The sequence below is a fragment of the Amphibalanus amphitrite genome, unplaced genomic scaffold, assembly GCF_019059575.1.
Source record: "Amphibalanus amphitrite isolate SeventyFive unplaced genomic scaffold, NRLGWU_Aamphi_draft 000172F_arrow, whole genome shotgun sequence".
Lineage (NCBI taxonomy): Eukaryota > Metazoa > Arthropoda > Thecostraca > Balanomorpha > Balanidae > Amphibalanus > Amphibalanus amphitrite.
Window position 1 is genome coordinate 128944 of NW_024881667.1, and position 27459 is coordinate 156402.

The following is a 27459-nucleotide window of genomic DNA, read 5'->3' on the forward strand; positions in this document are numbered from 1 at the left end:
ATACATACTTTTGAACACAGCTATCGTCTACTTTTCATCGTTCTCGTCGCTCTCTGCATTTTTCTCGTGTAGAGGCGGCCGTCGCATTTCAATTTGTTGAAATAGTTCATTCATTTTAAATATATTTAGTATTCAGTAATAGTGATAGGAAGTAATGGACAACCGCTACATTGACTACTTTTTGATCTTGGTGTCCTGCTTTTTGCTTTTCTTTTACATCCCAATGGAATTTGGCAGCAAAAATCACGAAGGAAAGTTTCTAAGTTATATTGAAAAGTATAATAAATCCTATGAAAAAGGGAGTGATCTTTACACCAAGAAGCTGGCTGTATTTAAAGTGAGTAAGACGAATAAAGTAGCACCTATCCGTGCTTCTATCCTCAGGATACTGAATTCCATCTCCTCCACGCCACAACCACCTTCCGGGTTGGACAGGCAACTTTATCTCATGCGGGCTGCTCCCTTGGAGCGGCACCGCTGCTCCCGAGGGAGCGCACCCCGTAGCCGGGTGCAGTGAGTGCCTTGGGGCTGGGTGGCCTGTCCTCTGGATGGGTTCAGCCCCGGCGACTCACTAGGGTCATGGATTAGAGATTCCTGGATCGGCAACTCTCCGTCGGCGCCTTTGATGTAAGCGACCACGGCTGGCCACCTAGCGGCGGAGTGGTGAAGCTTGGTGAGATAGGACGGCGGAGGGTTGGGCGCTAAACCCTATGGTAAACTGCGGGCCAAGCTCAATCGAATTTAGGGATTGAACGGCTGGGTGCGGTGTGTTAAAACGAAGTTATGGTGTCGGAAACGTCCAGTAAGTCCATATTTGTCCTCAACGAAGTAATCGGAGCATTGGGGTAAGACATTTTGCCTCGGTAGAGGACATGCGTGTGCAGTCGCCAGGCTCTTATGCCGGTGTAAAATGCACGCATCGCCATCTTTTGAAAACACACTGTTCCATCTTTTCCATCCTCAGGATAGTCAAATCCTATTCCTCCACGCCTCAACCCCCTGATCCAGGCTGGACGGGCAACTTAATCCCATGCGGGCAGCCGTCTACTGGAGCACACCCGTAGCCGGATGTAGTGAGTAGTCAGTAGTGGGGGGGGGGGGGCTGGTCGACCCGTCCATTCGGACGGGCTCAGCCCCGGCGACTCACTAGAGTGCCTGCCAAGACCAATGTCCCAATGTAAGGTCAAATCGGGTGTTGACATCAGGTCAAGGTCAGATCAAAGTCACTTGGATCAGGAAGTTCGTTGAAGGAGGCTGTGTTGCATACCTTTTATTCGATTCAATAGGTCTTCCTGAGTCCAATCCATTGATGACTTTCGCGACTCGCTAAGCTAACTCGATTTGATAGGGAGTAATTGACGAAGAACTTTGATTACCTTGTTGACGTCACGCAAGGTTAAATAGATAGTGCAAAAGTTAAAACATCGTACCTCGCACGGAGCGTACAGTTACGATTTCATGCGATTCGCATGCGAGATACCTAGTCTTAGATCATTTTCGGCGCCAAAATAACAGTTTCCATAGTTCCCCGCATTGACTTAGAGGCTTATAATGGTGAGGTCCTGTAAGCGACCTGACCTCAGGTGCCCTTTAAGAAAAATCAAATATATACAAGTGAAGAGGTCTAGGGAGCAGGGCTGCGGAGTCGGAGTCGGTCGAAGTCGACAGTCCTGACCGGAGCCGGAGTCGGAGTCGATTTTGCGAACCGGGGTCTAGCCGCCGAAAATCCAGAGACTCCGCAGACCTGGCAAGGCTGCAGAGTCGGAGTCGAAGTTGAAGTCGGTCGGAGTCGACAGATCTGCCCGGAGTGGGAGTAGAAGTCGGAGTCGGAGTCATCGAAAATCCATCGACTCTGCAGCCCTGCTAAGTTTCATCTTCAAGTGAAAATCGTCTGGCACTGAGGGCGTTGCGAAGTTGCAGCATTGAACTATTTTAGGACCGTGCAGAACGGCAGAGGTTTACGTATGACGTCATAGGTCAGTGACCTGACCTGACCTGAAAATGTGGTTGATGTCACAAGGTCCGGCTTGAATCAAAGGCCTGGTGTTCCAAGTTTCAGTTCTTTATCACCAGCGCAATCCGACCAATCGCGAAAAAACCGTCAGGGTGGGGCGACGCCTGAATGACCCGCCCCCCTCCCCGTCGGCCGGAGAGGGTTAAGATGTTGAAGCTAAATGCTTCTCAACACATAAAGATCATGAAAAACAGTCCCGTTATCCTTTATGAGTTGAACTTCGAAGATAAACTGCTCAAAAACCACCCAACCAACCCGTCCCATCATTGGAACGCATAGCCGCCAAACACCGGCGTCCTATCTGGAGTTGGCGCATGCGCACTGCGATATTTGGTCGCGAATCGAGGGAGAGTTGCCAATCCAGTAAATACTTCATCCATGCTAGGGTGCCTGCCCAGACCAATGTCTCCCCCTAGATCCTATCATCCTTCCGGCTCTGCAATGGTCTTGTCGACCGAAAGGGCCTAACCCAACAAAACAAACAAACAAATAAAGTAGCATGGATGCATTTGAATCCTGCAGCTGATTTCATCAGGGCTAAGTAGTGCCAAGGCACCTTGATGGCCCACCCCCAGTCAGTTGTAATTTGCATGATTGAAAAATGAACAGGACCTGGAGGACTGTTTTTTAAGTTTGGATGATTCTAATTCCCTTTGCAATTAAGTTAATGAAATTTTGGTATCAGTAGAGCAGACATCACAAAGGTTTTCCATCCGAGGAGAGGCGCTATACCCGGAGGTGCTTCTTTCTAACAAAACTTAAACAAACCCTACCTAACTTTACCTAACCTAACCTACAACCTACAAACTTCAACCTAAAAACATTCAAACATACCCTACAGCCTACAAACCTCTAGCACGTCTCCTTGGTTGGAAAACCTTAGTGACTAGTGTGAGGTACCTGTGCTCTACTTATGCCGAAATTGTTGCTTTGATGACTGTTAATTTGTCAGTTTTAAATCAAATTAGTAAAGCTTGTCTGAGCTAGTGAATCCTTTCCCCCATTTAATTTTGATGCATTGATAAAAAATATCAATGGCTGAATATTCATAACAACCTGTAACATACCTAACTCTAGAGTAGGATGATTAGTATTTGAAATTTAAAATGAAACCTCTGGTCTCAAAAAAGCCTTGCAAGCTGGTTTAAGCTACACTGATATTAGTTGTCGAACTTTCATCCCCGTCTTGAGTTGAGATGTTAGTTGAGATAAGTGATACTAACACCTCGTCTCAAGCACCCTGAAGAATAATGGTGTAAGCTTGTATTATCAGTATTTTTCCAATTATTTTAATGCTTTGCATAAATTGTGATAGCTGTAACATTCAATTTTTAAGTGTTTGTAATTTTTATAACTCCTGATTCAATGTAAATTAACTTAGGTCTCAGCTTAGATCATTTTGTCTAGCTAACTGTCTAGTCTAGCTAATGTCTAGCTAATTAGATAGGCATGCGCGCCATTTCGATATTCTGTATTCGGAATTCAGTGAATGTTGGACATATCTAGTCCTGCGGACGAGACAGAAACAATGTTACAGAGGGAAGGCACTGCATACATGTCTATCTCCCCCCAGTCTTTGCCGGCCGGGAACAAAGACTTACATAGATTGGCATAGATTGAAGGGTGCCGTAACGAAACGACGCCGAAAGGCCAAACGACGGGTCGCATTCACGGGAGCGCGAACAAACAAATAGCCCAGGGGGCAACAAAACACAGCTTCTAGGCAACCAGAACGAGTGGACCGGCTGGAAAACGAGCCGGGACAACGATCAAACACTAAACGCGGAACATATCCGAACATCGCAAACAACTGCCGAGTTTGACAATGATAGGGAGTCAGTGGCACAGTCAGCGCGTGAAATTGGGGTCGCGATAGCGGATCGGCATTTGGCGCGGGCGATCACTGCGACGGGGACGGTCGGGTTCAGTATCTCTCAGCGGCTGCGAGCCTGGCGCGGCAGGGGGCGGCATGGCCGGCGGCGACGGCGTGGCATGACCGGGCGACAACGCATGCGGGGACACGCGATGTGGTGGTGAAGTCGACATGGACGGTGACGGCGTCACACACTGTGGGGACACAAGGGGCGGCGACGCATCTCGCTCGCGCGGGGATAACACCACAGGCGGCGATGGCGCGGGTGGACGCGGTGTCGGGGGCCTGCCACGGGGCGCCCGCGGCGGCGTCGCCGGCATCTGGCCGACCACTGGAGTCGGAGAGCCGGGGGGTTGCGCCGCAGGTGGAGAAGTGGGTGGCGTCAGTCCAGAGTTCGCGTGCGACTGTGACACGCGTGTTGGATGTCGGCGGAAGTCGTCGAGCAGTTCGTCCATTCGGGTGTGCTGACGACGAGCCGGAACAACCGGAGTGTATTTGCGCAGGAACTGCCTGTTGCGCAATGTCATTCGGCCGCTGCCGTCGACCCGGACCATGTACTGGTTATGTTGTCGCACCTCCACGACGCGGCCAGTTTTGTCCCACTTCCTGGGATATCTTCCGATTTGGTTTTGGAGGCGGACGGCATCACCGACGGTCAGTGGAGGTAGTCGCCTCGTATGTGCGGACCAGCGTTCGTGGTCCCGCATGTGGCGGTTCCGGAGTGCCTCCTCACGAGCACTCAGGGTTTCGCGCCACGTGGGATGAGGACGGTACTGACGGGGGGGTATCGGGATGAAGTCTCGCACCGGACGACCGAACACGCATTGGGCCGGCGACAGCCCTGTCGTGGGGTCGGGAGTGTTGCGGTAGTTCAGCATGGCGCGCTGGAAGCGTCGCACGTTCAGTTCCCCGTTGTCACCTGTGTTGCCTTCGATCATGCGTTTGACGGTTTTGACGCCAACCTCAGCGCGACAGTTCGCGTGTGGGAATGCCACAGAGGAGCGGCGGTGACGAACACCGTAGTCGGCCAGAAACGCCTGTGTCTCGTGGGCAGTGAACTCCGGCCCGCCATCGCTCGTCAGCTCCTCAGCGATGCCAAATGTGCTGAAGACGCGGTAGAGACAGTCTCGGAGGCCTGCGCTGCCATCTTGTGCTCTCTCAACGATTGGCCAGTTAGAATAACGATCAACGATGACGAGGTACGTACGGCCGCAGTGTGTAAAGTAGTCCGCGCATAGTTGCTGGAACGGGTACTCTGGGTAACTGATGTCCTCAGGTGGGGCCCATGGCTGCGATGGGGCGTTCCGGTTGCACGTGTGGCATCGTTCACGGGCGCGCCGAATAGCTGACGTGATGCCGGGCCAGTACACGCTTACGGCCGCGCGCGCGAGCATCATGCCGATCCCTTGGTGCGCACCGTGGAGACTCTGGAGCACCTCCTCGCGGAGGCTGGGTGGGATGACGATTCGCTGATCATACAGGATGATGCCGTCGCTGGTGTATAGGCCATCACGGAGCGAATGATACTCTCGGAGCTCCTCAGGCATCTCGTGGCGGTGGGCTGGTAGCCCTCCCTCGATCAGTTCGAGAAGTCGCATCATCGACGGATCGCCTGCCGTTGCGTCCCTCACGCGGTCCCAGGTGACAGACCGGATCGTGGTGATGGCGGCTGCCGCTACCTCGCCAGCATCGTCGACGGTGACGTCGTCGGAGAGGCTTATGCCGATGGGAGCGCCGGTTGGGTACCGGGACGCGATGTCGGGAACGCGGTTCTTGACTCCGGGGAGATAGCTGATGTCGAATCTGAACCGGAGGGTCTTTTCCTTGAGATTACGGAGACGGGCGTTGGGCAGGTCGACCAGTGATCGGTCCCCGAAAATCTTCACGAGGGGTTTGTGGTCAACAACGACCGTGAGGTCGCTGCAGCCGAGCACGAAGAAGCGCGTTTTCTCGAGGGCGTCGGCCACTGCCAGCGCCTCGCCCTCGACCGGGGCGTACCGAGATTCAGCGCCGGATGTAAAGCGGCTTCCCACCAGCGTGGTCTTCCAGCCCTCAGCGCAGCAGAGTGGTGACCGACCGGCGCATGTGCAGTATTTCTGGAGTAACCAGAAACCGATACCAGTACGGGACCAGTCGGTGGCCAGGACGGTTGGGCGATCTGTCTCGAAGATCTGGACACCCTTCGTGACCTCCTCGACGATGGTCCGTTTCGACATGTCGAACAGTGCCTGGAGTTCATCCGTCCACGTGAACTTGCCGGGCTTCAGGAGTTCCCGGAACGGCAGCATGGCATCCGCCATGGCGAATGCGTAGGCGACGTGATTGACGACCCCGAACCACGCGCGGACGTCTGTCAGGTTCCTGGGAGTGGGGAACTCGGTGATGCTCTGAAGGAAGGCATGAGACGGGCGGACTGTGTCAGGCGTGATTTCAAACCCAGCGAATTCCGCTGTCTTCTGGGCGAAGACAAACTTCTCGCTGTTCAGCGTGATGCCGGAACGGCCACACATGTCCAGCCATTCCACAGTGCGCCAGAACACCTCCTCGATGCTGTCTCCCCAGAGAAGGGTGTCGTCGATGCATTTCGTGTTACAGGTTTGCCGCCATCACGATCTCGTCATAGCGGCGCGTGTACCCGTCACCGCTGGAGATGTAGCCCTGGGGTGCCGCGCAGTAACGGTATCGGCCCCAAGGGGTCAGGAAAGTGGTGAGGTGTCGATCTTCCTCGTGTAGGGGCACCGAATGGTAGCCATTCCAGGCGTCCAGTATCGTCTTGTAGGTCGACCTCGGCACAGACCGGGCTTGGTGGAAGGGACTTGGGGTATGATGCGTCTCTCTTGCGGCGCAGCGGTTCAGGGGCTGAAGGTCGACGCAACGGCGAGGGCTTTTGATGTCTTGTCTCGCCACCAATCACAGACGGCGTCGTCAGGACTAGATATGTCCAACATAGATAGGCATGCGCGCCATTTCGATATTCTGTATTCGGAATTCAGTGAATGTTGGACATATCTAGTCCTGCGGACGAGACAGAAACAATGTTACAGAGGGAAGGCACTGCATACATGTCTACTAATGATTTGCTAGTTAGTGGAGCTATGCTTCAGGAATGGAATAAGTATCTAGAATTTGCTTGTTACCTGTTGCATACCAATATATTCCAACTTGAGGCCTGTGGTTGAAAATTGGCTTGTGATCATTGTAAACATGTAGACCGTACTTCATGCCAACTAGATGTATGATTGCAGTTCCAGCCATTCGAATGCCTATTTGTTTGTGCCAGGGCAGGCCTGCTTAAGTTGTGTCCCACTCCTAACTACAGGTCAGCAGAATCTGGTACAGTGTGGCTTTAGCAGCTTAAGCACTAGAAACACATTGGCAAATTATATATGCCATTTGTCAGAAGGAATGAAGGTGAAGGTAATTTTTTTTTTTTTTAATGTTTTTGCGATAAGTATGAGCTAAAGAAAATGATTTCTTGATAAATTCTTGACTTAAACTTATTTGCAGAAAAATAGCATAACAATTTTCTTCTGCACTGTACAGCCCATCTTATATTATCTTTCATCCCATTCCATGATATTTTAGTGATACTGTAATGTCCTGCTGTTTAATGTCATTCTGCTGTCCAAAATCGGCGCTCCGGTGATATTGTTGTGACGTCCGTCGCCTGACTGCTCCCAGGAGTCGCTGGACCGGGCCGAGCGGCTGAACGCGGCCGGCGCCGCAGACGCCGAGTACGGCGTCAGCCCGTTCTCGGACCTCACGCCGGAGGAGTTCCGCCGCAAACACCTGTCGGGCCGCTTTCTGGGCGGCTCGCGCGCCGGCCGGCGGCCGCTGCTGGCGGCCGCTGCCCGGCCGCGCCGCCCGGGCCCGCTGCGTCTGCCGGCAGGCCTGCCCGCCCGCGTGGACTGGTCAGTGACGGGTGCGGCTCCCGCGGCCTCCGCGACCATGGAAAATGGCCGGACAGAGAGACGGCGGTCGGGGGACGGATGTTTATATATCCGACATGTGTCTGTTTATTTTAACGTGCGGGAGGTCGGTGGGCCTGCGTGGGCATGTGCGGCGCATTCGTTGGATTTATCAGATTGATGAACGGATGGCCAGTTAATTCAACGGTAACAAAACGGCGTGCCATACAGCTCTCGTCACTTGCCATGTTTGAGCTTAATTTTCTATTTTAGGATTTTTGTAACGGATGCACTGTTAATCAATTTATTTGTTTATCGATTAGTTTAGTTTTGTATCACCACTATTGAACTTCCCCAGCATTTACTTTTTCCGAACTATCGTATTGCTGAGTTAAAAGCAGCTCCATCGAACGGAACTGTATGTTTGCCGTTTCCGTCACAAAGACGGAGGAAAACTTAGCTTGTTGCCATTTTTCTACACACTGCTGCATACATTTTTCCCATGTACTTATTAGAGTAGTAGGCCTACGGTATGTATCATATGTTGTAATTTGGAGGTTGTGTCGAGTCACGTTTCGAGTCCTGACGGTCTTGTTTCTATGCCCAGTCGCGAAGTTGTGTCTCAGTAGGTGACACTATTGACTGTATGATTGACCTCCATAATCTGCGGCAGGCGAGAGCGCGGTGTGGTGACCTCGGTGAGAAATCAGGCCGATTGCGGCGCCTGCTGGGCCTTCAGCACCGTGGAGGTGCTCGAGTCAATGAACGCGCTGCGCACCGGCAACCTGACCCGGCTCAGCGTCCAGCAGGCGAGTCCAGCACGGGAAAATTTCGATCCGAGCTTCCATGGCATACTCCTGTTGCTGGCATGTCAATTGGTGAATGATATTACTCGTGGCAATGACTAAACAAATTGTAAATGACACAACATATTTGTATATTTACTGTTTGCTTTTAATGCTCGGGCACTTATTTTATTTATTTCGTATCTGTTCATCTTGCCCCAATTTGCAATTAGTCCCTGAGACGGTCTCGCTGATGGCTTAGCTGACGCCGGCTCGCCTTCCCTCCTCGCCAGCTGATCGACTGTTCGACCAACAACCTGGGCTGCACGGGCGGCGACGTGTGCTGGGCGCTCGAGTGGATGGCGGAAAACGGCGTGGTGCCCGACAAACAGTACCCGCTGAAACTGAAGGACCAGGCCTGCGTGCTGAGGAGGTGAGCGTGCGTGCTGGGCGTGGGTCACTTGCTCCACACTTCTACGAATGAACTGGTAGCTCTTGGATCAATAGCTGGACTATTTTCCATGCATTTCTCGTGTGTTTGATAATGCTATGCTTGGCGGTTTGAGTTACGTTTTGGGTGTTTGGTTAATTCAGTTTAACTGGGAATAGGGCTTCAGTATGCTTTGGACACCCCTTTGACTCGTGTCAGTAGGCTGCATGTGTTACGACTGAATGTCACTACAGTCAGTGGGCCTTCAGTGCTGGTTCTTCCTTTAGTTCCTGATCCCGTTCGTTCCGACTCTGTTTTCAGCGCACCACCTGTATCTTCTCTCCGTAACATCTCCCCTCACACTTTCCCACGAGTCCCCTCAGCCCCTACCCTCCCCTGCTGACGTCGCTGTGCGTTTCGGCAGCACGGCGGGCGGTGTGCGTCTCAAGTCGTACCGGTGCGCGGCCATGGTGGGCGACGAGGAGGGCATCCTGCGCCTGCTCGCCATACAGGGACCGGTGGCCGTCGGAGCCGACGCTACCAGCTGGCAGGACTACGTCGGTAGGTACCGGGTGGGATGCCACCAGGACTACGTTGGTAGGTACCGGGTGGGACGCCACCGGGACTACGTTGGTAGGTACCGGGTGGGACGCCACCGGGACTACGTCGGTAGGTACCGGGTTGGACGCCACCGGGACTACGTTGGCAGGTACCGGGTGGGACGCCACCGGGACTACGTCGGTAGGTACCGGGTGGGACGCCACCGGGACTACGTTGGTAGGTACCGGGTGGGACGCCACCGGGACTACGTTGGTAGGTACCGGGTTGGACGCCACCGGGACTACGTCGGTAGGTACCGGGTGGGACGCCACCGGGACTACGTTGGTAGGTACCGGGTGGGACGCCACCGGGACTACGTTGGTAGGTACCGGGTTGGATGCCACCGGGACTACGTCGGTAGGTACCGGGTGGGACGCCACCGGGACTACGTCGGTAGGTACCGGGTGGGACGCCACCGGGACTACGTCGGTAGGTACCGGGTGGGACGCCACCGGGACTACGTTGGTAGGTACCGGGTGGGACGCCACCGGGACTACGTTGGTAGGTACCGGGTTGGACGCCACCGGGACTACGTCGGTAGGTACCGGGTGGGACGCCACCGGGACTACGTCGGTAGGTACCGGGTGGGGTGCCACTTCTTAGCTGAGCGACTACTTCAGTTTTGGCTGAAGAGGTTGTCAAGTATCTGGAAAATTGTGCCCGAAGGTGGCATTTTTTATCTCTACTTTAGCATCAAGTAGAATATGTTGTATTTCTTTCGTACTCTCGCTGCTATCAGATGGCATGCACTTAGGCATTTGCCAGTCTGTGTCACTCCGTCTATATCCGTTCAGGTGGAATTATCCGGTTCAACTGCGAGCGCGAGCTGAACCACGCCGTGCAGATTGTCGGCTACGACATGACGGGCGCGGTGCCGTACTACATCGTCCGCAACTCGTGGGGCACAGAGTTCGGCCTGGACGGCTATCTGCACGTGGCTGTCGGCAGCGACCTCTGCGGTAAGTGCCGGGCTGACGACACCTCAGTGCCAGTGGTCGCTGTCTGTCGGCACGCACTGGACTAAGGTGGTGGGACAAAGGCATAAGCGTCTCGTGTGAAATGCTAGATAGAAAGGGGCTTCATCATTTTTTTTATATAAAATCTTTTAACGATTTTATTATAAGCTTTCTATGTCTCCTAAGGACAATTTAAAGGGATTCAAGTAGTCGTCTGTTTCACTATTCTTAGTCAAATGCTTCTCTGCGGCATCGTTGCTGCTCCCAGTGGCCGCCATCGTTAGGGCCACGGTATCGGGCCACCCTCTCCCCCCTGACCTACCCAGAGGGACACGGCCAGTGACCGGCCCGTGCCGCGCCCAGGTCTGTCGGAGGAGGTGGGCTCGATCCTGGTCTGAGGCCCGCGCCGTCAGACAGACTGTCTCAGCCCTCGCCGCGCCGGGCGGATGAAGCCGACGCTGTACTGCAGGGCTACCGGCGCGGTGCAGCTCCTGCCACAGCGCAGTAGCGTCAGACGAAGAGGAAGCAGCAGCCTAGGGTGATATGTAGTCTTCCAGTTGCTGTGGCGGAGCGGTATTTTATCGGGAGGAGGGCGACATTACTTGCTGCAGTTGCAATACTTATCATCACAGCTGATATTGTGCCAATTATAGGGCAGAGTACCTAGCCTCAATCTTACAGAACTAAATAGGGTGTTTATTATGGTTGTGTAATGTGTATGCATTCCCTCTGTTAAAACTTTCAATGGCATTGTTTTTCGCTAGCAGTTATTTTAGGGACAAATACTGAGGTCTTTGGGCTTTCATGGTATTCCCAGTTGAGAACTGTACTCAGTGCTGTCACATTTTCTGTGTACTTATACTTATCACAACTCATCAGCAATAACAGGTACCTAATACTGAATATGACAGGGTCTGGGCATGTACACCTAGCGTGCAATTGAGCTACCTAGCCATTCAGAACATAGTGGTGCATAATGTAAGCCATTTGCAACTATTGTATGTTTGTAATGTGTTGAGTGGGGCATGATCAGTCTTCACTTCATCTGCGGTAATCCTTTTTGTATACACAGTCGTAGCTACCTGGTATCTGCAGCAATACTTAATCATGGGTACTGTGTCAATTATCGTCATTATGGAAGCAGTGCGATAGACGTGCAATCCTTACCGTTAACTAAGCAGTGTGTTTTGTGGCAGGGTACAAAAGCGTACACCGATTTTCACATCTACTCACCACAACTTCCTTAAGAATTGTGAAGCCATATGCTCGTAATACTTCATGTATGTAGGTACTCTTATATGAAAGAAGCAATGATATGCTATACTTCAATTATGTCACCGATTCATTCGTTACGGGAGTTTACAGTTGTATGGCACTTAAACGGTTTGAATAACTACCGAGTTATTGAGAATGTGATCAGGTAAAGCGCTTGGCCAGAAAACGGTATGATTTGGTTGTTTTGTGTTTGGCATACAATGCACATTAGAAGGTGCGTTTCGTATTTGGCGGCATGGATTTGGAACATCATTGTTTTTTAGGGTGCGCTGTTTAGCAGGAAGTCTTTTGTTACGGATAATTTCTCACTTCTCAGCTATGTCCGGTGACTTAGTTGCGCTTTCCTTCACGGTGGATGATTGACAATGTAGTGCCTTTGTCATGAAAATCAAATGCTCATTTCCTCTTCTAAAACCGCCAGCCAGGACACGAAACATCGATTTATTGAACGCATGTACTTTCATCGACATTGTATCATTTCGCTGCTGTTTAGGGTGTCGTGTTTATCGCGTTCCATACCGTGTAGTTTGTCGCTCTTGTCACCTAGCTGTCTCTCTGTGCCTGCCCGGCTATCGTATGCGGCCCGTCAATAGTTGAGGCTGTGAACGCTATTTGGGACCAATGCGAGCTTGCGATATAACACTACCGTAACTAGGGAGGAATCTTTATTAATAACATCGGTAGTCAAAGGACGCGAGTCCACCGGCATGGCGATCGTATCGGGGGTGATTGACATGCCGTATAATTAAGGCAAAACCCATTATGTTTGGGTGACCTCTGACCCTTAGGTCAGAGGTCACCCAAATGGCCTCTGACCCAACATAGTGGTTTTTGCCTTTGCACGGCAATTTGCTTGTCGAGTTCTTTTCGCGAGTGGTGCGTTCTGGGGCTGTATGTTGTATTTCATATGAACTCGTGGGCGGGCCATGACTGGTAGCTGTCAAATGTAATGCGATGTTAGGACTTAGGTGACATTCACATAGTCATAGGGTTGAGGACGGTCTTCCTTTTTATACTGGTATGTTACGCGTTCCTAATTTTGGTGGGATACGTCGTGTGTTGTCTTCTATCGGGAACGGGGTTTACCAATAAACCTCTCTTTTGTCAGCATCTTTGTGATGCTCGTGCCTTTCCATAACCTTGTCTCATACGTATCATGTATCGCAATACATATCAGCAATCCCTTCGCCATGCTCTTTGTGCGTGCTTAGCCGAGTTGATTGGATGTGCTCAGAATTATTTCGTGGTACGTCCGGCTTGGTATCACCGTTCAGTGCTACTCCTTGCATTTGCGATTTTTACAGGGATAGAATAAAGTACAAACTGAGCCATACTTACATATACATTGTATATCATTATCAGGACGGCTAGGCTGAGGTTACCGACTTGGCTCCTCTCCCGATCAGTGATGATATGATAGCAACATTTGAAAGTTGGTGGCCCCAAGGTTTGTTTACGTCTTGGTGGCCCCAGCCGGGACTGAAGTTTAGAGAAAACCGCCAAAAGTGGAGGGGTCACCACGATTTTCGGGGGGAGGGGTCATTCCCAATTCCATGCACTGCCATATATTTAATTTTTGAAATGGGATATGTTTCGGAGATGGGCGGGACGGGCGGGACTTCTCTTGTGGGCCTCAGCGAAATTTTTTGGTCTCGGGCGCCGTTTTTACGGATATGGCACTGGCAGCGACTCAGATGTTTCCATATTACAAATTTGTCTACGTTTATGGCGCAGAAGTTTCGAAAGTGGAGGCAGAGTTTTTGGCTTTCCACAAAAAAAACGACATTGTGCTTTGCCTTTTGATTGTCCCCTTGATTGAGTATTTACTTTTTAGGGCCTTGATTTATTGGATAATATTTCAATTTTTACTTTGAAGGTTGGCGATTACTAGCGGAATTTATGGCTCTAGCGTCCTAGCACTGGAAAGGTGATATTTTCCTCCCACCTTTGACAGAAAAGGTGAGTTATTGGTCTAACAGTCGGGGAAACTACGAGGCGAAGATCCAAAAATGGATCAGTCAGTAAATAGACCTTTGATGACCATATATGGACATAATTGCAGCTGTCGCTACTAGGGGTGGAAACGGTATAACAAGCCGCCAGCCGGTACCTACTTGCGGTATCACATCCACTTATCCCAGAGAAAAAGCTTCCATTTTCCACTAGGCATAGGCGCGGGAGCCGGGGGGGCAGTGGGGGCAGCTTGCCCCCCAACTCTGGGGCCGTGGGGGCGGTGCCCCCACAGCTTTGAGACGGAATACTACACTTTTTTTTGCAAATGTTTTCTTTTTTTGTTGAAAAAGCCGAGGGGTGAAAAATAAGTGGCCTAAAACCGATGAGAAAACTAGATTTGGGGGTACCCTAGGTTAATCTCTATTATGGTGTGCCCCCCCAGTCGGAAAGTAGTTCCCGCGCCCCTGCCACTAGGAATCAACACGATTTGATCAAATTCAGCGAATTCATTCAATAATGGTGATAGAAAAATGGCTTTTCTGCAGGTTCCGAGCATCACAATCAGCTGGCCATTCCATAAATTGATCGGTATTTTGAAAGAAAATTGCTAAAAAGAAATAAAGATATTTAAATTTAAAAAATTATTTAACCACAATTGGAAAAACCATACCTATACAAAATAATAGAAATAATGACATTTTAAAACAATGGTGCTGCTTACATTTTTTGGCGCGTCTGTTTCAATCCGCCATATTTGCCGATCACTGTTTGACCTTGTATGGTAACTGCGATTTAGAGCCACCAGTGCTTCGTTAACTGAGTGGGTGTAGGCCTTGTGTGGTTAAAAAACATTCTTATGCCTTATTTTTTCTTTTCAATGCTAGGATGCACGGAAAAGATGAAGTTTCCTGATTTTATGACTGTATATGGTCATCTCCCCGCCCACTCCAGCTATTGATTGGCTGATCCGATTTTAGTTCGGCGCCTGGTAGTTTCCCCAACTGATAGTGGCGGAAGAGACTAGGGTTAAAGAAGGCCTCCAGACGAACGACGGTGAAAACAGGGCGCCTGGGGCGATTTGATCAAGGCTCTTGAAATTCAATCGCATAAACCACGTGACACTCAGCATGTAGCAGTAGAAGGCAATGAGAGGGGGAGAAACTCATAATAGCCACGTGACTCAATATGCCCTCCGGTGCCCTGTTTTCACCGGCGTCCCACCGGCGTGGAATAATGCCTTATGTAGGAAATCGGCTTAGATTATAAGCATGCTGTAATTGGTGCCTGTTTGAAAGTAAGTCAATTGTAAACCATGTCACACAATCATTAGTAAGTCCTTGAATTAGTTAGTCGACTTTGTCATGTGCATGCAAATTTCTGAAATGTTCGGAAATAGTTTATTTCTCATTGATTATCAATTTCTGTCCTTCACTTTTCAGCTGAAAATGGCCGGACAGCCGCCGCCGTCGGGAAATTTCCCGCTTCCATCGGGGATTCCTCTGCCGCCATTCTCCATGCCGCCGCCGGGCATGCCCCCACGGGGGTTCCCTCCGTTCATGCGGCCGCCGCCTGTGCTGCCCGCGGGAGGTGTCGCGGCGACCGCGTCCCCCGGCGGAGCTGCCACCCCGCCCGCCGCACCTCCCCCGACCGGCGCTTCCGGACCGGCGCTACCGGCCAAGGCGGACGCGCCCAAGACGTCTTGGACTGAACACCGGGCGCCCGACGGTCGCACCTACTACTACAACTCTGTCACCAAGCAGAGCGCCTGGGAAAAGCCGGAGGAGATGAAGACGCCGACCGAGCTGCTGCTGGCCAAGTGTCCCTGGCGGGAGTACACATCGGACAGCGGGAAGCCCTACTACAGTAACGTGGTCACCAAGGAGTCGCGCTGGACAATCCCTCCGGAGCTGGAGGAGCTGAAGGCGCGCATCGCCGCTCAGGAGGCGGCGGCCTCGAGTGCGTCTGACGCTGCTGCTCCTGCTGGCGGCGGTGGCGACACCAAGAAGTCGGCTCTGGAGGCGGCGATGGCGGCCACGCTGGCAGCCATGGACATCCCGACCCCTCCAGCAGCTGCGGCTGAGACCAGCGAGTCGCCCGCAGAGGCCGCCTCGCGAAGCACAAGCGGCACTCCTGAGCCGCGCCGCGTGTTCAAAGACAAGCGGGAGGCGATCGAAGCGTTCAAGGATCTTTTGCGGGAGAAGGGTGTACCCAGCACAGCCTCCTGGGACCAGGCGCTGAAGCTTATTCAGGGTGATAGCCGATACGAGACCCTGCAGCGACTGAACGAGAAGAAGCAGGCGTTCAACGCGTACAAGACACAGCGCGGCAAGGAGGAGAAGGAGGAGCAGCGGCTGCGCGCCAAGAAGGCCAAGGAGGACCTGGAGGAGTTCCTCCTCAGCGGCGACCGTATCACCTCCATGACCAAGTACTACAAGTGCGAGGAGATGTTCGTCGACATGGACATCTGGAAAAACGTGCCGGACCACGAGCGGAGGGACATCTACGAGGATGTCGTCTTCACGCTGGCCAAGCGTGAGAAGGAAGAAATGAAACAGATGCGTAAGCGGAACATGAAGGTGCTGTCGGAGATCCTCGACTCGATGGCGGACATCACACACCTGACGACGTGGCAGGAGGCGCAGCAGATGCTGCTGGACAACCCGCGTTTCGCCGAGGACACGGACCTGCTGGGCATGGACAAGGAGGACGCGCTGATTGTGTACGAGGACCACGTGCGCCAGCTGGAGGCCGACGAGCAGGAGGAAAAGGAGGCCGAGAAACGGCGCAAGTCGCGCCTGGAGCGCAAGAATCGTGACGCGTTCGCCGCCCTGCTGGACGAGCTGCACGACCAGGGCAAGCTGACGTCCATGTCGCTGTGGGTGGAGCTGTACCCGGTCATCAGCTCCGACGTGCGGTTCTCCGCCATGCTGGGACAGTCGGGATCCACGCCACTCGACCTCTTCAAGTTCTATGTGGAGGATCTCAAATCGCGCTTCCACGATGAAAAGAAGATCATTAAAGAGATTCTGAAAGAAAAGGACTTCGAAGTTCAGGTAAGTTTGTAATTATTCAATTAGTTTTTTATGTTATATGAACACAAACACAGGCAGTCAAGATGGTAACTGGATTTCTCTTTGCATTGAGAAGGTTTGAAATTGAGAATTAGTGACTCAACATTATGTAGTGCTTACAATTTTGCTGCCATTATTTATATGCCTAATTCATCAGTATTATGACGCTTGTTTTATCTTACTGCTCAACCTAAGCTCACCGTTATTGTTAACCAGGGTCTTTCCATAGAAAGCATTTTTGCAAGAAATATTAACATCCACGTGTCCGTCAGGTGACGACCACATTCGAGGAGTTCGCCACGGTGGTCTGCGAGGACAAGCGATCGGGAACGCTGGACGCAGGCAACGTCAAACTCACATACAACTCGCTGCTCGAGAAGGCGGAGGCTCGCGAGCGGGAGAAAATCAAAGAAGAGAACCGTAAACTGAAGCGGCTTGAGTCGGCGTTCAAGGGCATGTTGCGCTCCCTGGAGGTGGAGCACGGCGCGGTATGGGACGAGGTGCGCCCCAAACTGGAGAACGAGCCCGCGTTCAACGCTGTCGAGCTTGAGTCCGAGCGCGTCCGCATCTTCAAAGATTACCAACAGACACTCGAGGATGCCTGCGGTCACCACCACTCAAAGTCCAAGAAGAAGAAGAACAAGAAGAAGCGCTCGCGGTCGCGCTCGCGCTCTCGGTCCGACTCGGAGGACGAGCGCCGCTCGCGGCGAAGGCGTCGGCGTCGCTCGCGCTCGGCGTCTCGCTCGCGCAGCGGCAGCTCGAGCGACGGCGGCCGGCGGCACGCCAAGAAGAAGTCGAGGCGGCGGCGGCGCAGCCGGTCGAGCAGCGAGAGTGGCGCGTCCGAGTCGGACGGCGGGCGCGGCGACCGGCGGCGGGACCGGCGCAGCCGCGACGGACCCGAGGAGGGCGAGCTGAGCGAGGACGAGCTGGAGAAGAAGCGGATGGACCTGCTGGAGCAGCTGCGGGAGGAGTGAGCGGTGAGTCGCACACCCGGCCGGTCTATGGGAAACCCAACGTATAATTAGCATGATGACCTAAACAGCTTATAGTGTGTGCATTGTACGATGGTAGTGAAATAGCTGTGATTAGTTAATTTGGGATAACCACAGGTTGTTTGAAAATTGACAAACTCTATTCGTTAGGATTGTGTTTTTCAATTGAAAAACAACCGGAGCAGTTTATACAGTGTAAGGGAGTATTAAATGTTGTGTTTGGAATTCAGCTTTATTGTGTGCTCAAACTGCTAATTTATATTCGCTGATAGCTTAATGCTACCAGAGATGACTGCTAAATCAGACACTTGGCTGTCAAGTAGCGATAATGACTAGCGGTTACTTATCTGAGGCACTGTTCTGTTCTTTTTCAGGCACCGATATAATTTCATTGTACAAACGTCGGGCTCCAGACATCAGAATCACGCCGGCTGTGTGATTCATCTCAGAATTACCCAGCACGTGAGTTATATGGAAATTAATTTTCCATCACCTATAGCTGGCCATTTTTCGTCATATGTATCATATTCGGTTGTGTAATAAACTCCACTTCAACGCCTTGTTTGCGAGCGGTGGTTGTCGAATATCGAGCACTCATTCTTCCTATACCTACTTCTTATAGGTACTGTTGAAAAGAAGTGTCCAGAAGTAGTTGATGATACGATTGCTTTGATTCCGGTCCATTTTCAGGTAAACACGCCTTTTTACATTTCAGCTGCAATCAACTCGAAAGTCTGCTGATCTCAGAACTACTTACCGATTGCTTACCGGTTTCCAACGATGTACAAAATTGTTGCGGTTTACTGAAAGACTCGCTTCGTGTTTTACGTACGGCTCCCGTGTACAAATGTGTATGTAGTGCGCAGATGTGTAGTACTCCCATGCACTCTTCCATCTGCGTGCTAAGTGCTTCTTTCGTCAAAGATAACTCAATTTCATTTCCCGTAATGTATTGCAATCGTCTTCTAAGCGATGCGAACAACAACTTGTATCTGCGCTTTCTACATCTATCCGCTAAACGGAGATCATCTGTCTGTATGAGCTGACGAAGCTCGGTCAGCGCTGCCCAGCACATGTAAGTAAAACATGGTATTTGCAGAGGGCTTACACGACAACTGGAAACTCGCCTATCGTGCGGGGAATGGCAAACGGCACGCCGCAGCGCGGCAGCTGCTGCAGTCGTGGCAGCACATCCAGGAACTCGATCCAGTGTGGCAGCGAGAAACTCGCACGGCTGTGAGACTCCATCACACAGAAACGCTGCACGTGTATCAGAAAGTCCTCCATCTCCTGCTCCCTGTTGGTCTGACTATGAGAGTCGCCACTGCTCTCTTGGTTGTTGTTGCTGGTGAGAATGTCCGTGGTGTTCATGCTGTCGGCGGTTCCGATGACGATATTGACGAAGGCCTGCCAGGCTGTCAGCAGCTGCTGTCCGCTGACCGAGTAGCAGCGGGCGGTGCTGGCCGTGATGAGGTCGGCGGCGGACGCCAGCCGCGCCGGGTCGCCCGCGCGCCGCGGCGCCAGCGGCCGCAGCGCCGGTACCAGCGCGCCGACCATCGCCGCAGCCAGCTCGGCCACCGGCGGCGGCGACCGCGGCTCGGCGCCGCAGCAGGGCAGCACGAGCTGCAGTCCGGCCTGGCGGAGCCGCTGGCCGCCGAGCCGACGAGCCGCTCCCTCCCCGAGCAGACGGACGAGACGGCGCCGCGCCAGGGGCTCGGCGGCGTCCACGGCGGCGCACTGCGGCCCGTACTGGAGGCAGCGCAGGTCGGACGGTAGTGCTGCGCTGTCCGGCGCCGGCGTCGGCGGGCCGGCCGCGACCGCTGCCGCCAGCGTCCACAGCACGCAGACCACCGCGCGGCGGCCCATGGCGATCACCACTGACACATCACTGACTGGCCACTGACACGGCTCGCTGTCGGCTGTGTGGCCGTTTGACGTCACCGGCCGACCTGTGACGTGACGTGTGACAGACGGAGCCCCCACCCGGACGAGGGGCCGTCCCGTACCCGGCATCGAGTTGAGCCGCATCGCCCACTACTGTTGGCTGTCATGACTAGCTTCCTTTGATGATTGTTCTCATCCATCTTACCTTACCTTACCTTACCTTACGGGTTGCGGGAGGCCAAAATGGCCTTGGCAAGATTGATGAAAGGAGCTTGCATTTCATAGGCGGCGGAACGGGGAGGGCACGGGGGCACCGTGCTTTCCTTTGATTTTGGCATTTTAACATTAGCCCTATGGGCTTTGCATGGAAAGAATGGGACCAAAGGTTGGCGGTGCCCCTTGAAGGTGTTCCGCCGCTACTGTTGCATTTTGATGTTCAGTTTGTGAGTTCTGATAACTGCTGTTACTACCACGGATTCCTAGATACCTACGTGCTTGCCTACGTGTGACGACGGTGGAGGCGCTTATATAAATTATGTATAGTGTATACCTAGGTGAAGGAGCTTCGAAGTGATTGCAGCGCTTTTTCCACATTTTACTGCAGTTATTTAGTGGGCTGAAATAACTTGAAAATAACCCCAACCTTGAACGTACGTTACGTTTATTTTTCTACGGTTTGTTGTATGCTTGGTTTATGTTGTATTGGTTTGGTTGTGTATGTTGTATGGATCACTGAGAATATTCGAACTTTCGTTTATGTGAGGGACTTGGTCGCACAGTTGGAAAAATGCAAGAAAATGCACATTTTTATCACTCTGACCCTGGTGGCTACCGATACCGTGAAACCTGGGTGAAACAGCCAGTGCAGCGTTGAAATATGGAAGGTTTCAATTCATTTTCTATGCCAATGGTCCTAAAATCAAATTGAATTTTTTCGTCCACTTAAGTTTCATTTGTTTGCTATGAAGTTTTGTCAGAATGGGTCATTTTACTGCGTTTTAATGTTCTCGTGGATAAGCAGCTTTCAAGGTACCAGCCCGGGTCTGCAGTTTCCTTGAACTGGGTTACTTTTGTCGTGCATTACGTGCCATTTTTTGCGTGGTATTTTCACCGAGGAATTTCTCACCAAAACCATAACTGGCCTTACTTAAGTTGTACACATACTATAGAGAACTGTTTATGCCTGTTGGACTGGATCTTTACTCTAAATACTAGCTCTTTCACAGTTCAAGGCCAAAGGGTACTGGTTGTCATAAACAGAGAAGCGGACGGCTTCCCAGTGGATGCTCAGTTGTGATTTAAAGGTGTTGAAAGCAGTTTAGACTTTGGGCATTGTGAAACACGAGGCATTATGTGGTACCTATCTCACAAAACAGGCATGTGAAACTCCAGGAATCCTGTCCCGTAGGATCCTGTGAAAGGCACATTGGCATAAAGCGAGTTGTCACCCATTCCAATTCATCAATTCTTGAGAAATATGCTTCATGGCCTCCTATAAAAACACCAAATGATGAGTGTATGAAATAACTGTTGCTTATTCTTACCAAATTAATTATCAAAATATGCCATATAGAGAACTTCCAACTAGTGCTGCAGTAGGTTACCTAATACCTACCTTCATCCATTCTTGCTGAATTCTTAAAAAGTGATCCTACCTACACTGGTACACTCCTACGTGTTAGTGTCATGATGATGTGTCCTTTTTACAGGTGTTCTGTGCAACTAAGTCATGACTGAGGTTCATATCACTGGAAATGCAATCATGGAGGTGTGTCTGGTCTGTAAACATGGATTGGTCAATGCCAAAGACATTCATGAATCTCGCACATCATTTTCGAAGACTCTGCTTGCTGTAAAGCTTGGTGAGTAGGTATCCTAATTGGCATACTTCTACTACAGTATTTTTGTTAATGAAATGAAAAATGCATGAATGGCCATTCTTATATGAAAGAATATGATTGCCTTTTGATAAGATAGGTAGGTACCTGATGCTTCTTGTGGATATAGTGTAGGGTTCATAACAAAATGTGCAGATATTTTTGTCTGAGAAAACAGCAGGTTACATTGGCAAAAGTCCTTTCTATAAACTTATAAAGTCATTGTTCATGGGATGACCTTCAGCTGAATTCTGTAGATAGGTATATGATAGTGTATGAAGATGGAAAGCTTTTTTCTGGTTTCAAGGGTCCATTCATGACATTTAACATTATTTTTCACATCCTCATGTCATCTTATGTAAGCCCTTTTGAGGGTGCTGAGGGATGAGCTCTTCGGCACAGTCTGGTTGAAGTGATGTTAGAACACGATAAGGTGCTTCACCAATTCTACTGACTGATATAGTCAAAGGGCTTAAACAAGGCATAGGACTTAAATGAAAGTTCTCTACAGCAGGAAATCAAGCTCAAAGCACACTTTTCCCATTTTCAGGCAAAATAATCCAGTCACCATTCCGCAAAGAGGAAGATCATGTGTACCGAATCTGCAATGCCTGCACGGAGCTGGTGAACGAGATAGATCAGTGCGAGATAAAACTTATGGCACTGGAAAATGAGGTAAGGGATCAGCTGAAAATGGCGAGGTTGTACGGGTCCACGGTGCATATTCTGAATAATATGCATTAGATTATATGGATGATGTTCGGTTCTTTACATGTTCGACGAAACTGTACTGGCCTGCTGATATCCGGCTGTAATAATGTAGGTAACGCGATGCGATGATGCTCCCTTGTGCTACCCTGCCCCTGCAAATGCTCTCGTTCACGCCCGTGCCCCGCTCCGCCGCCGGCCAGGTGAAGCTCAAGTACAAGATGCCGTTCCCGATCGAGGTGCACAGTCGGTCCAGCCAGCAACAGGACGCCGTGGCGGAGGAGGCGGCCGCCGTCGGCACGGTCCCGGAGCCGGCCGACGAGCCGGCGGCCGGGTCTGGGCCGAGCGCGGCCGGCGCCGCGCCCCACCAGGAGGTGACCGTCACCGGCGGCCAGCTGCAGCCCGCTCAGATCTGCCAGGTGCTCGACGCCGCCGGCGTGGACACCGGCGAGACGTACAGCATCGAAGTCGGTACGGGACACGCGCCCCAGCGCACACTGCCGCGGGCCGCCAGTTCTGTGTGGCGTCATCGGTCTCTCATTTGCTTATTTTCAATGATTTGCCTGGTGTCTTAACTTACAGTGGTGTCATTTTCTTAAGGTAATAATGATAATATTATATTTTGTGAAGTTGTTTATGATAGTTGGTTTTGTTTCTGTTGTCGTTTACGGACTTACCGCCGTCCGTGTCTTGCGGTCCGCCCAATGCGGTTTATACGGACAAGTAATCAATGTTCCGCCTCTCTCCCCCGTTCACATTCCACTAACTCGTACATTGTCTGTGACCTGTGCAGTGGACTCGACGGAATCGCTGTCGAAGGGAGATCACGTGGCCTTCAGCGATTCGCTGGGCGAGAGCATTATTCTCTACGAGCAGGAGGACGGCTACACGGAGCAGCAGCTGGTGGAGCTGGACCACGTGCCCTACAGCGTCCAGCTCAGCGACGACATCGAGGTCAGTCAGACTCGCCCCACCTGCTGCAGATCAGCAGCGGCGGGCGGGCTGTCCGTCGGACGTGGCTAGATTCTACCATGGAAGAGGAGGGAAAATGACAGATGTGGACTATATGATATGAGTTATGGTGTAGACTATTGCAATGAATTTATCTAAAGCTGTCCATTATAACAATGTTCTCCTGGACTTAAATCTTGTTTTTTTAAGAAATTGTGTCATCAACATAAACTCCTGCTTCCTCACTCTGATAGCAATGTCAAAGCGAGGATTTCCTTCAATCTATCTCAATACCTTGATGCCGTTGAGTAGTTTCTATTATGTGCTGTGCCATTGGTTGATGAATTATGATACCTTTATACAGATAGTTGAGGATGTCTCTGTTTTCTGTGCCGCTGGAACCCTTGGCTATAGAGGAAAACCTGTAAATAAACCGATGTTTTTTATTGATGTGAGACGTCTAACCTGTTTAAAATGATCGAAGAAGAGCCCATAAAGTAAAAATTGTTACTAACGAATCCGTATGCAAAAGTTGAGCAGCATAATGACGTTGCGCTCATCCGGAAAAGATGAACTTTTTTTTCAATTGCCTCCGATTTTGATGGAGTCTCACCTGTGGTAAATTCCCAAACAGCGGCACTGAGTTCATCGAGATTTGTAGAACGCTACCACTCTGACTGGGTCCTCCCGTTTGTCGCGCGCAGACTTCTGACATGACCACCATCATCGAACGGAAGCCGCGCCGGCGTCTGAAGCGGCGCCGCTGGGGCAACGAGAGCGGCTACTTCTGTGACGTGTGTGACGCCACGTTCAGCTCCTTCCCCGAGCTGCAGGGTGAGCAACTGCGCATCCTCGCGGCTACCGTGCAATGTGCAAACTTTGTCCTGGTAGCACTGCTACTTATCATGGTAGGTAGTTAGTGTTAATGTCGTCTCTTTCCACGTGTTCTGTTTCTATGTTCTCTGCCTAAGACCAGCCCCTCGCCTTTTCAGTTCACCGTCAGACACACGCCTCGGCTGAGACTTTCAACTGCCGCTACTGCAAACACATCGCCCGGACCAAGATCAAGCTGCATCGGCACATGCAGGAGAATCACAAGGACCGCATGATACCGTGCCCTTACTGTGAGAAACGCTTCCCCGAAAAGTGTAATCTCACGCGGCACATAGCTATCCATCAGGACCCGAAGTTCATCTGCGAGGTAAGCTAGATCGGAGCCGAACATAATTGTGATTTTATCGATGTATTGTGAGGGTGTGTGGTTGCCGCTGACATGCCACATTTCGGCGCAGTCTGTCAGTTTTATAATGCGGAATGATTCAATAACAACCAAGTGTCAATTCGGGTTCGTTCGGCCCCGACCCTCACTTCAGCCCAACTTGATTATTTTTTTTTTTCACATAGCAACTTTGGGCCTGGATAAAAAGGGATTTCAGACACATGGGATGATGGGATGGGCGGAGACACTGGACACGGACCGCCCCGCCGTAGTGAGCGCACCGTGCCGGTCGCAGTCAGACGGTAGTGTCCCGTTGGGACGGCTTTCCCTTTCACTCAAACGGTCGCTCCGGGGAGGTGTACTCCAAACAAGGACTTGCCCTGGCCACAGGTCTTCTGGTGGCGCTGGCCGTTAGACCCCAGACCGTGGCAACTGGCGGAGGGAGGAAGGTTGTAGATGGGTTGGTCCAGAGGAAAGCTAGAACGAATTCGAGTTTTTTTTTTTTTTTTTTTGTCTGGAGAGACGCTTTTTTGTGTTATGAGACCGTTGAGAGCCCAAGGGATGATAGGAATTGCAGGAGACATTGCTCTGGGCACCCTGGTGCGCCACCGAGGCTGAGCCCGTCGCGACGGACCGGCAGCCACCCCATCGAGCGTGAACATGCTAAGTACTGAAACGTGTGTGAACGTGATCATCCAGCCCGTAACAGGAAATTTGAGACGTGAAGGAGAAATATTTGTGCGTCCTGGGGGAAGAGCTGAGAAACCGGCGGACGAATTCTACCCTGATGCCTTTCAAAATCTGTCCATCGCTGCCTGTATCGCTCCTATGGTGTCAGAAAGCAAATTGGTCTGACTGTTTTTTCCCTTTCTAGATCTGCTCGCGGCCATTCCACTCCAAGGGAGACTTGGGCAAGCACATGGTGTTCCGACACACCACCGAGAAGAACTTCCCGTGCCCGGACTGCGACTCCAGCTTCAAGACCAGCTGGATGATGAAGCGCCACCTGTCGCGGGTGCACGCCAGGCTCTGAGCAGCGCCGGCTGGCGGCCGTCACCCCAGCGGCGGGCCCACTACAGCTACTGGAGGGCACGGGACCGTACCGGGCGACTGTTGACACGTGGACCAAAGACGCGCTCGGTGTGCGTGCCTCCATGGCGATCGTGGAGCGACAGAGCCAGTGTCAGTGCACGGTGCGCGAGCTGAGGGACGCGGGGGCGTCTCCACCCCGCCGAGATCGGTCGGTATGCAGCTGTGAGCGCCGCTGAACGACCCTCGGTGAGGTGCGACACCCCATGGGACGTGGGACGCTCCGCTGAGCACAGAGTGTCGGGTCAGCCTGAGATGGCTGACGTTTCCTTTGTCGTGGCTGATGTGTGGCCCTCTGACCACGGCCAGACCAAAAAGCCACGTCTGTTGCGGACGGTTAGTGGAAAGCTATTGTCAGAACCATGCTTACAGTTCCTGGAATTCGGTTGGAGTTGAGGTGAGAGATAAAAGATAACGAAAAATTTGGGGGCATGTAACGCTTTCTTGGGGTAGCAATTGCTTCTTACAAACGTGCATATTGTTTGTAACATTCACATCAAAACGTTATTTTGAGAAAAATGTCATTTATTTAATGGTTTCCTTAGGGTAGGTACCTACCTAATTAATGAACAGATTGGCATGATCAAGCGTTTTCAAGATTTTGAATACATGGCGTTGAAGAGGAAGCGTTACAGGGCCAGTTTCAATTGATAACATTACTGATCAATAATCTTTTGAACTTGAAACGTTTGTGAAGCTTTCTGGAAAAACTTATAGGACTTTTTCATTAGAAACTTGTGCATAGCATGATTGTGTATGCTTCGGGCCAGCGCCATCCGAATCCTGGGATCACTAGCCACTGGCTGTCCCAAATGTGTCAGATATCATCGCGGCGACAGATGTTCATCTCACAGCACGTACGAACGTGGTACACGCGAATCCGAGCGCCTTTGTGTAAAGTTCATCAGCGGTTTTGGTGTGTATGCGTTTTTGTATGAGAGAGTAATTATGATTGCGTTCAATATTGTCTGCTTGTACTTCATCTTGGCATGAGAGAATTTGAACATTCGTAAGAAGTTCAACCTAGAGGTTCTGTTCGATTGTATGCTTCCGAAATACACTTTTGGTTAAATGATAATTTTTGTTGTATAGAGAAGAGAACTCTACTCGGAATAGCTTGAGCGGTGATTTCGGCTAGACTCTATGCAGGGGCGGCGCCACGGATTTTCGATAGGGGGGGACGGGGACGGGGGCTTGCCATGACCGAAAATCCCAAGAGTAGATACTGATCGTGCATGAAAAAAAACGAGGCACGTAACGCCGCGAAACTTGGCAAAGCCCGCAAAGCCCAAAACACATCGAATGGTGCATCCCGTTTCCAAACTTATCCTAGGACACCTAAGATCGATCACCTTTTCAAGCATCCTTGCCTCTAAATCAAAATTTGTAGTCTTGCCAACTCAAAGCTGGTTTCCTACAAGCTGCGAATTGCTTAGGTATGAGTAGCAGTGCCAACTATTCTTACGTTTCGTACTTTCAAATTTTCGATCTTACGTCTGGTCAGCTTCATGGCTTCACCATCATACGTCTATAGTCATGGAGGAAAAGTGGGAATGTCTTCTGCTCTGTCAAGTGCGCCAAAACTGCAATATAATTTCAGAATCATGACATCACCACCTGTTCCATATGCAACGGGCAGGGTGCAGCTACTGGCTAGCCGTCAGTGGTCATGTCATCGGTGCGTGGTCACTCAAAAGGTCATGCTAGGTCATGGAAGGTCACCAGCCGTTATTTGATCACACTTTCTGATGGATGTTACTTACCGAGAGCTTCGCGGGAAAAACGAGCGCATGCACCGTTGAAAAAAAAATTGAGTGAAAGGGTCTCAGGTCCGACGACCTCTGCAGGTGAAATGCCCCAGGGTAGGATTCCGG

The 27459-nt window shown here is 51.3% G+C and overlaps 3 protein-coding genes across 14 annotated transcripts; all 3 read left to right on the forward strand.

Annotated features, from left to right (window-relative positions):
• LOC122383744 (cathepsin O-like) lies at positions 1–13028 on the forward strand. Of its 2 annotated transcripts, none has more exons than XM_043370478.1 (7): positions 1–337; positions 7569–7798; positions 8469–8604; positions 8874–9013; positions 9435–9571; positions 10405–10569; positions 10930–13028. In XM_043370478.1, the coding sequence occupies exons 1-7, from the start codon at positions 155–157 to the stop codon at positions 10962–10964; spliced, it is 1026 nt and encodes a 341-aa protein (XP_043226413.1). In that variant the 5' UTR covers positions 1–154; the 3' UTR covers positions 10965–13028. The 2 variants fall into 2 exon arrangements, with proteins under 2 accessions (XP_043226413.1, XP_043226412.1); XM_043370477.1 differs by lacking the exon at positions 1–337 and adding an exon at positions 7066–7304.
• A 488-nt stretch (positions 13029–13516) lies between these two features.
• LOC122383746 (pre-mRNA-processing factor 40 homolog A-like) lies at positions 13517–18412 on the forward strand. The gene is made up of 4 exons (XM_043370480.1): positions 13517–13800; positions 15234–16847; positions 17138–17842; positions 18232–18412. Exons 2-3 carry the CDS (start codon positions 15240–15242, stop codon positions 17837–17839), a joined length of 2310 nt encoding a protein of 769 aa, XP_043226415.1. The 5' UTR covers positions 13517–13800; positions 15234–15239; the 3' UTR covers positions 17840–17842; positions 18232–18412.
• A 501-nt stretch (positions 18413–18913) lies between these two features.
• Positions 18914–26663, forward strand: LOC122383747 (transcription factor E4F1-like). 11 transcript variants are annotated; one of them, XM_043370483.1, is made up of 8 exons: positions 18914–18932; positions 21451–21603; positions 22169–22293; positions 22530–22797; positions 23120–23280; positions 23982–24111; positions 24270–24478; positions 25371–26663. In XM_043370483.1, the coding sequence occupies exons 2-8, from the start codon at positions 21471–21473 to the stop codon at positions 25527–25529; spliced, it is 1185 nt and encodes a 394-aa protein (XP_043226418.1). In that variant the 5' UTR covers positions 18914–18932; positions 21451–21470; the 3' UTR covers positions 25530–26663. The 11 variants fall into 11 exon arrangements, with proteins under 11 accessions (XP_043226418.1, XP_043226419.1, XP_043226422.1 ...); XM_043370484.1 differs by lacking the exon at positions 18914–18932 and adding an exon at positions 20273–20391; XM_043370487.1 differs by lacking the exon at positions 18914–18932 and adding an exon at positions 20382–20415.
• The last annotated feature ends 796 nt before the right edge of the window (positions 26664–27459 follow it).